Source organism: Eptatretus burgeri, chromosome 5 (genome assembly GCF_056783735.1).
Source record: "Eptatretus burgeri isolate ZD-2024b chromosome 5, Ebu_testis_v1, whole genome shotgun sequence".
Classification (NCBI taxonomy): Eukaryota; Metazoa; Chordata; class Myxini; order Myxiniformes; family Myxinidae; genus Eptatretus; species Eptatretus burgeri.
In genome coordinates this window covers 16,872,306-16,881,447 of record NC_140965.1, presented here as the reverse complement: position 1 = coordinate 16,881,447, position 9,142 = coordinate 16,872,306, and the positions used below count along the sequence as shown (strand labels likewise).

The 9,142-nt window shown below is 57.0% G+C and overlaps 1 protein-coding gene across 8 annotated transcripts in view; it reads left to right on the top strand.

The window, feature by feature from the left end:
* Positions 1-1,850: 1,850 nt before the first annotated feature.
* The window catches only part of MED25 (mediator complex subunit 25), a 94,100-nt gene continuing 86,808 nt past the window's right edge, over positions 1,851-9,142 (top strand). For 2 of the 8 annotated variants that reach the window (XM_085880845.1, XM_085880846.1), the window contains exons 1-2: positions 1,858-2,252; positions 8,705-8,750. In XM_085880845.1, the coding sequence (XP_085736971.1) occupies positions 2,140-2,252; positions 8,705-8,750 (159 nt within the window). In that variant the 5' untranslated portion in view covers positions 1,858-2,139. Of the gene's footprint in view, positions 2,253-2,286; positions 2,309-8,704; positions 8,751-9,142 lie in introns of those variants that run through there. The other 6 variants (XR_015058058.1, XR_015058057.1, XM_085880844.1 and 3 more) reach the window with 6 other exon arrangements.

Here is a 9,142-nt window from a genome sequence, read left to right as displayed (position 1 = left end):
GCGGGCTCCACTCTCATTGGACGGCGTGTCATGGCAAGACCGAACTCTGTGGCCTGATTGGACAAGGGGAACGCCCCTGCCTTCCTGGGCGGAGTCTCGATCTGAGTTGATGGAAATCTCCGCCCACGTACGTGGTGGAACGCACGTAGGCAAGGCGTCGGTGTGAGGAAGCGAGGTAAAGGTGAGGGTGATGCAAACGAATCTCCACAGCGCACACACGTAGTTCCCGTTAGACACAGGTGGGGGGGGGGGGGGCTAACTATAAACACACACTTACCAATATAACTGTTCTATAGGGACCCTGGCTGTTGTGTGCGATGGGTTCCAGATTCGTAACAATATAACATCCAATTTAAATAAGTTATTCGAGCCCAAACTGACTTTCTTTTGGACAGACTTACATGAACCAATTGCTTTACCCCGCTCTGCGCTTCACATGTGCGGGGTAAATGATTTGAATCTCCTCTGATGAGGTCGAAGTGCAAGCTCTGATGCTTTCGCATTGCAGGCAGGTTGGTGGACTCTTGTTTTTCTTCCGTCTGTTCTCTTTTATGCTCCCTCTGCTCTCTCTCAGGCTTCTGAGCCTCCCTCCTCCAAGATGCATGACACCTTCCAGTGACCCCTGCCTTGTTAAACTTCCAAAATCCAGACTCCTCACACCTCAACTCTTTGATTCCTCTCTTCTCCAATCTATAGAAATGCCTTCCAGCAGCTGTTCTCCAGCACTCTTCCCTCCAGGGCTTCAAGCAAGCAGTGCATCACCATGTCATGTCATCCATGCTTCTGTCACATGATCTTTATTACCCCCACTAGCCTTTCCTTACCCAACCATTTTACTTGCTTATAGTTTCAGTGATTCCTCCCTGATCGATTTCCGAGCTGGATCTCGGAGCCGGCTGGGACTTTCGGAATGAAATTTTGCATCAATAATTGGGGAAAATAAAGTATGCAGGGTTGACATACTTTTTTTTTACCTTGACCTAATTTTAAGGTCATGACCCAATTATAGACGTGTTAACACGAGGAAGATTTATGGTTTCGAAATTGCCCTGTCCCTGGATAGCATAGAGCAAGGCGCCTTTACCATTAATTTACATAATACCTATCCGGGTTAAAGGTCAAGGTCAAATTGTGGAGTGAAAAACAAAAACACGTTTTTTTTTTGCTATTTGCGGAATCTCAAAGACCGCTTGGCCTTCCAAGATGTTCTTGCATCATAAGGTGCACCTGCATCGAAGTTGTGCACCTGATATTTGATTGGTGTCCTTGACCTACTTTTTTTCGGATTGTGACCTAATTAACACAAAAACACCGTTTTGATCACAACTTGAATAATTTTCCTCCCATTTTCATGATGAGGTTTTTTGGGGTAGATTTTTAGATGGGAACACATTTTCTTAATGCGCACTCTATCCATAAATGTTGAAGGTCAAGGTCATCTTGTGGCCAGAAAAAAAAAGGTACCATTGTTGTGGTTCAGTTTGTTTTCACCTTCACCGAACGAGTAATATGACAGCACAATACCGAGCTGAAGCCTATAATGACAACTCGGTGTTTGTGCACAAAATCACAATAATTTGGTGAAAAGACCACCATAAGTATAAACGAACAAAAGTGTAATGTTCTATCGTGTAGAGAGGAAAATATGTTTTGATCTCTCGTGTTTCTGCCCCTCCCGTTTCGTGATTGATATTTGTAACATGGATGTGCGCCACGGCGGTGTAATTGGCTGCTGTATTTGTGCCTGTTTATTTTTTCCCCCCTAATTTTGTTAAACTTTATCTCTCGCTCAGATTCTTCGGGTAATGCAGACATTTATTTACAACGTTTTACGTATTGAGAACAAAGGATCTGATCTGATCCATTTATCAGAATTGTGAGGAGGAAGAGGAGGAGGGAGAAAGCGCTGATTTTAACAACATTGTTGTCTTGAGATCATTTGTGTTTTGCTCATCTGTTCTCATTGTTTTCTTGACCGCATTCTCGATTTCTCTCCGAGTCTCCCATTTCCTGCTCTCCAAGCCAAGGCCGCCGGGGGCCGACCTCGTCTCAAGTGCGGGTTTTTTATTCCTTTTCTCCCTCTTTGATGAACGCTGGATCCACCGACCACCCTTTGGTTCCGGTCTTCCCAGCCCTCCGATGGCGGTTCCAGATACGGCTGTGCGGGACGTGGTCTTTGTGCTGGAAGGGACGGCAGCGCTTGGGCCTTACTTTGAGAGTTTGAAAAAGTTCTACCTGTTACCGGCAATAGAGTAAGTTCGACCTGTTACCGGCAATGGAGTAAGTTCTACCTGTTACCGGCAATAGAGTAAGTTCGACCTGTTACCGGCAATGGAGTAAGTTCGACCTGTTACCGCCAATGGAGTAAGTTCGACCTGTTACCGGCAATGGAGTAAGTTCGACCTGTTACCGGCAATGGAGTAAGTTCCACCTGTTACCGGCAATGGAGTAAGTTCGACCTGTTACCGGCAATGGAGTAAGTTGGACCCGTTACCGGCAATGGAGTAAGTTGGACCCGTTACCGGCAATGGAGTAAGTTCGACCTGTTACCGGCAATGGAGTAAGTTGGACCCGTTACCGGCAATGGAGTAAGTTGGACCCGTTACCGGCAATGGAGTAAGTTGGACCCGTTACCGGCAATGGAGTAAGTTGGACCCGTTACCGGCAATGGAGTAAGTTGGACCCGTTACCGGCAATGGAGTAAGTTGGACCCGTTACCGGCAATGGAGTAAGTTCGACCCGTTACCGGCAATGGAGTAAGTTCGACCCGTTACCGGCAATGGAGTAAGTTCGACCCGTTACCGGCAATGGAGTAAGTTCGACCCGTTACCGGCAATGGAGTAAGTTCGACCCGTTACCGGCAATGGAGTAAGTTCGACCCGTTACCGGCAATGGAGTAAGTTCGACCCGTTACCGGCAATGGAGTAAGTTCGACCCGTTACCGGCAATGGAGTAAGTTCGACCCGTTACCGGCAATGGAGTAAGTTCGACCCGTTACCGGCAATGGAGTAAGTTCGACCCATTACCGGCAATGGAGTAAGTTCGACCCGTTACCGGCAATGGAGTAAGTTCGACCCGTTACCGGCAATGGAGTAAGTTCGACCCGTTACCGGCAATGGAGTAAGTTCGACCCGTTACCGGCAATGGAGTAAGTTCGACCCGTTACCGGCAATGGAGTAAGTTCGACCCGTTACCGGCAATGGAGTAAGTTCGACCCGTTACCGGCAATGGAGTAAGTTCGACCCGTTACCGGCAATGGAGTAAGTTCGACCCGTTACCGGCAATGGAGTAAGTTCGACCCGTTACTGGCTGCAGGGTAAGTTCGACACCGTTTCCTGCAGCATGGTAAGTGCCGGCCGCGCGGTAAGTACCGCCCACGCAGTATGTTCCGCCCGTTACCGGCCGCGCGGTAAGTACCAGCCGCGCGGTAAGTTCCGCCCGTTCCTGGCCGCGCTGTAAGTTCCGCGTGGTAAGTACCGGCCGCGCAGTAAGTACCGCCCGTTACCGGCCGCGCGTTAAGTTCCGCCCGTTACCGGGCGCCTGGTAAGTACCGGCCGCGCAGTAAGTTCCGCCCGTTATCGGCCACGCTGTAAGTACCGGCTGCGTGGTAAGTACTGGGCGCGCGTTAAGTTCCGCCCGTTACCCGGGCGCTCAGTAAGTTACGCCCGTTACCGGCCGCGCGGTAAGTTCCTGCTGCGCGGTAAGTATCGGGCGGAGTTCCGCCCGTTACCGGGCGCGCGGTGAGTCCCGCCCGTTACCGGGCGCGCGGTGAGTCCCGCCCGTTACCGGGCGCGCGGTGAGTCCCGCCCGTTACCGGGCGCGCGGTGAGTCCCGCCCGTTACCGGGCGCGCGGTGAGTCCCGCCCGTTACCGGGCGCGCGGTGAGTCCCGCCCGTTACCGGGCGCGCGGTGAGTCCCGCCCGTTACCGGGCGCGCGGTGAGTCCCGCCCGTTACCGGGCGCGCGGTGAGTCCCGCCCGTTACCGGGCGCGCGGTGGGTCCCGCCCGTTACCGGGCGCGCGGTGGGTCCCGCCCGTTACCGGGCGCGCGGTGGGTCCCGCCCGTTACCGGGCGCGCGGTGAGTCCCGCCCGTTACCGGGCGCGCGGTGAGTCCCGCCCGTTACCGGGCGCGCGGTGAGTCCCGCCCGTTACCGGGCGCGCGGTGAGTCCCGCCCGTTACCGGGCGCGCGGTGAGTCCCGCCCGTTACCGGGCGCGCGGTGAGTCCCGCCCGTTACCGGGCGCGCGGTGAGTCCCGCCCGTTACCGGGCGCGCGGTGAGTCCCGCCCGTTACCGGGCGCGCGGTGAGTCCCGCCCGTTACCTGGCGCGCGGTGAGTCCCGCCCGTTACCGGGCGCGCGGTGAGTCCCGCCCGTTACCGGGCGCGCGGTGAGTCCCGCCCGTTACCGGGCGCGCGGTGAGTCCCGCCCGTTACCGGCCGCGAGGTGGGTCCCGCCCGTTACCGGGCGCGCGGTGGGTCCCGCCCGTTACCGGGCGCGCGGTGGGTCCCGCCCGTTACCGGCCGCGAGGTGGGTCCCGCCCGTTACCGGGCGCGCGGTGGGTCCCGCCCGTTACCGGGCGCGCGGTGGGTCCCGCCCGTTACCGGGCGCGCGGTGGGTCCCGCCCGTTACCGGGCGCGCGGTGAGTCCCGCCCGTTACCGGGCGCGCGGTGAGTCCCGCCCGTTACCGGGCGCGCGGTGAGTCCCGCCCGTTACCGGGCGCGCGGTGAGTCCCGCCCGTTACCGGGCGCGCGGTGAGTCCCGCCCGTTACCGGGCGCGCGGTGAGTCCCGCCCGTTACCGGGCGCGCGGTGAGTCCCGCCCGTTACCGGGCGCGCGGTGAGTCCCGCCCGTTACCGGGCGCGCGGTGAGTCCCGCCCGTTACCGGGCGCGCGGTGAGTCCCGCCCGTTACCGGGCGCGCGGTGAGTCCCGCCCGTTACCGGGCGCGCGGTGAGTCCCGCCCGTTACCGGGCGCGCGGTGAGTCCCGCCCGTTACCGGGCGCGCGGTGAGTCCCGCCCGTTACCGGGCGCGCGGTGAGTCCCGCCCGTTACCGGGCGCGCGGTGAGTCCCGCCCGTTACCGGGCGCGCGGTGAGTCCCGCCCGTTACCGGGCGCGCGGTGAGTCCCGCCCGTTACCGGGCGCGCGGTGAGTCCCGCCCGTTACCGGGCGCGCGGTGAGTCCCGCCCGTTACCGGGCGCGCGGTGAGTCCCGCCCGTTACCGGGCGCGCGGTGAGTCCCGCCCGTTACCGGGCGCGCGGTGAGTCCCGCCCGTTACCGGGCGCGCGGTGAGTCCCGCCCGTTACCGGGCGCGCGGTGAGTCCCGCCCGTTACCGGGCGCGCGGTGAGTCCCGCCCGTTACCGGGCGCGCGGTGAGTCCCGCCCGTTACCGGGCGCGCGGTGAGTCCCGCCCGTTACCGGGCGCGCGGTGAGTCCCGCCCGTTACCGGGCGCGCGGTGAGTCCCGCCCGTTACCGGGCGCGCGGTGAGTCCCGCCCGTTACCGGGCGCGCGGTGAGTCCCGCCCGTTACCGGGCGCGCGGTGAGTCCCGCCCGTTACCGGGCGCGCGGTGAGTCCCGCCCGTTACCGGGCGCGCGGTGAGTCCCGCCCGTTACCGGGCGCGCGGTGAGTCCCGCCCGTTACCGGGCGCGCGGTGAGTCCCGCCCGTTACCGGGCGCGCGGTGAGTCCCGCCCGTTACCGGGCGCGCGGTGAGTCCCGCCCGTTACCGGGCGCGCGGTGAGTCCCGCCCGTTACCGGGCGCGCGGTGAGTCCCGCCCGTTACCGGGCGCGCGGTGAGTCCCGCCCGTTACCGGGCGCGCGGTGAGTCCCGCCCGTTACCGGGCGCGCGGTGAGTCCCGCCCGTTACCGGGCGCGCGGTGAGTCCCGCCCGTTACCGGGCGCGCGGTGAGTCCCGCCCGTTACCGGGCGCGCGGTGAGTCCCGCCCGTTACCGGGCGCGCGGTGAGTCCCGCCCGTTACCGGGCGCGCGGTGAGTCCCGCCCGTTACCGGGCGCGCGGTGAGTCCCGCCCGTTACCGGGCGCGCGGTGAGTCCCGCCCGTTACCGGGCGCGCGGTGAGTCCCGCCCGTTACCGGGCGCGCGGTGAGTCCCGCCCGTTACCGGCCGCGAGGTGAGTCCCGCCCGTTACCGGGCGCGCGGTGAGTCCCGCCCGTTACCGGGCGCGCGGTGAGTCCCGCCCGTTACCGGCCGCGAGGTGAGTCCCGCCCGTTACCGGCCGCGAGGTGAGTCCCGCCCGTTACCGGCCGCGAGGTGAGTCCCGCCCGTTACCGTGTGCGCAGTGAGTACCGGCCGCGCGGTAAGTTCCGGACGTTACCGGCCGCGCGGTAAGTTCCGTCTGATACCGGCCGCGCGGTAAGTTCCGTCTGATACCGGCCGCGCGGTAAGTTCCGTCTGATACCGGCCGCGCGGTAAGTTCCGTCTGATACCGGCCGCGCGGTAAGTTCCGTCTGATACCGGCCGCGCGGTAAGTTCCGTCTGATACCGGCCGCGCGGTAAGTTCCGTCTGATACCGGCCGCGCGGTAAGTTCCGTCTGATACCGGCCGCGCGGTAAGTTCCGTCTGATACCGGCCGCGCGGTAAGTTCCGTCTGATACCGGCCGCGCGGTAAGTTCCGTCTGATACCGGCCGCGCGGTAAGTTCCGTCTGATACCGGCCGCGCGGTAAGTTCCGTCTGATACCGGCCGCGCGGTAAGTTCCGTCTGATACCGGCTGTGCGGGACGTGGTCTTTGTGCTGGAAGGGACGGCAGCGCTTGGGCCCTACTTTGAGAGTTTGAAGAAGTTCTCCCTGTTCCTGGCAATTGAGTAAGTTCGACCTGTTACCGCCAATGGAGTAAGTTCGACCTGTTACCGCCAATGGAGTAAATTCGACCTGTTACCGCCAATGGAGTAAGTTCGACCTGTTACCGCCAATGGAGTAAGTTCGACCTGTTACCGCCAATGGAGTAAGTTCGACCTGTTACCGCCAATGGAGTAAGTTCGACCTGTTACCGCCAATGGAGTAAGTTCGACCTGTTACCGCCAATGGAGTAAGTTCGACCTGTTACCGCCAATGGAGTAAGTTCGACCTGTTACCGCCAATGGAGTAAGTTCGACCTGTTACCGCCAATGGAGTAAGTTCGACCTGTTACCGCCAATGGAGTAAGTTCGACCTGTTACCGCCAATGGAGTAAGTTCGACCTGTTACCGCCAATGGAGTAAGTTCGACCTGTTACCGCCAATGGAGTAAGTTCGACCTGTTACCGCCAATGGAGTAAGTTCGACCTGTTACCGCCAATGGAGTAAGTTCGACCTGTTACCGCCAATGGAGTAAGTTCGACCTGTTACCGCCAATGGAGTAAGTTCCGCTCGTTACCGCCAATGGAGTAAGTTCCGCTCGTTACCGCCAATGGAGTAAGTTCCGCTCGTTACTGGCCGCGTGGTAAGTTCCGCCCGTTACTGGCCGCGTGGTAAGTTCCGCCCGTTACCGGCCGCAGGGCAGGTTCTACGATTCTATCGAGTTTGGGCACACAGTGTGGTCTCCGTCCGACATCCCTATACGGCGACCGTTCGCCATGGAATGGTCCTCACTGGCAAACTCTCCCGTCACCATGTTTCTCCTTACCCCCCTCCCCCCCTTTTCTTTTTTTAACCCTTTATTATCTTTACCAGAATCACTTGTTCCGTGCACAGGGTTGGTGTTCAGTAAACCGCCTGCATTGTGACACATGCACAGGCGAAAATCATGTCATCGCCTTCCGAGGGGGTTTGTCGAATCTGGCAGGGGTTTCGGTGTTTGGTTCCTCAATGGCACCTGCATAGCCCCAAAGAGCTCAATTTTTCATTTTCGTCCCAAGGTCAAAGGTCAAAAACTTACAAAATTGCGAATTTTGACATAAAAATCATACGACCGCCCAAACTTTGAAAGCTGGGATGACAATATTTTTTATGCATAATCTTGAGGTCATTCCCCACGTTAAGTCTTGAAACCATTTTGCTCTATCTCGAACACCTTGCCCGTGGCGCCCCCTTGAAGTTTGTTTTTACGCTGATTTCATCAAAGTATGGATAATCCGAGGAGTGCGAAATGCCATATAGCCTATATGACGTTATATTGTTCCTGGAATGTTCCAGAGGAAGTTTTGCACCAAAGGTCATAATCCTTGACCTTTGACCTTTAAAGTTTACAAAGGTCAAATTTTCAAAGTTGTGGTAATCAAACCGGGTTTTCGACCTTCTTCCACGAACTAACTCCAATAAGCTATAGCACGTATCCTGTTTCCTTATTTTAATGTCCACAACATTGTTTTGTGACCTTTAAAGGTTATGCAAAGGTCAAATTTTGAAAGTTGTTGAACGAAACTGGGTTTTCGACATTTTGCAGCTAATAACCTGTCACTCGTACCACATCATGTTGATTATTTTTATAACTTGGTCAAACATTATCACATTCTCTCATCCTTGACTTCTGAAACAATCTACATCGTCAAATACCGCTCGTGAACCATCGTCGTCTTCAGACTTGATTTGTCATAAAATGTTTTGTTTGTGGCTGGACATGCAGAGATACACTTGCCCTCTGGACATTGTTGTTGACGTTTAACATGACCTTTGACTTGTCATGAAGAGAAATGGAATATTGATCACGTCTCCACCACTTAATACCACATGTTTTTTTCATATGCTGTTGATTTCTCAATCCGTCCTGCTTTTTCAGGTATTTCAATGGTGGGCCTCCTGCAGAAACAGACTTTGGAGGGGATGTGAGTGTTGGAGTCATTAAAACTTCTGTGTTGATGGGGTAATGTTCATGTATGGTTGGTGGTGAAAGGGAAAACTCATTTATCGAGTTTTGCTCGATTTGTTTTTTGGTCCACATGCTTTACTCTAACTTTACTCTAAATCTTTACTCTAAAAAAAATTTTTTTTTTCTCTAACAATTTTTTTTTGGGGGTGGGGGGGGGGGTTGGAAATCACTTAAAACATGTAGAAATGCAAAAAAAAAAATTCAAATATTTTTTCAAAATGCCCGCCATAGCGGCCATATTGGATTTTGGACCGAGTCCAAAATCTTATAGCATGATCCTTGGACCATACCTAATCCCCCCACCAAGTTTCGTCAAAAATCCGTCGGAGTTTTTCCGTAATACTGTTC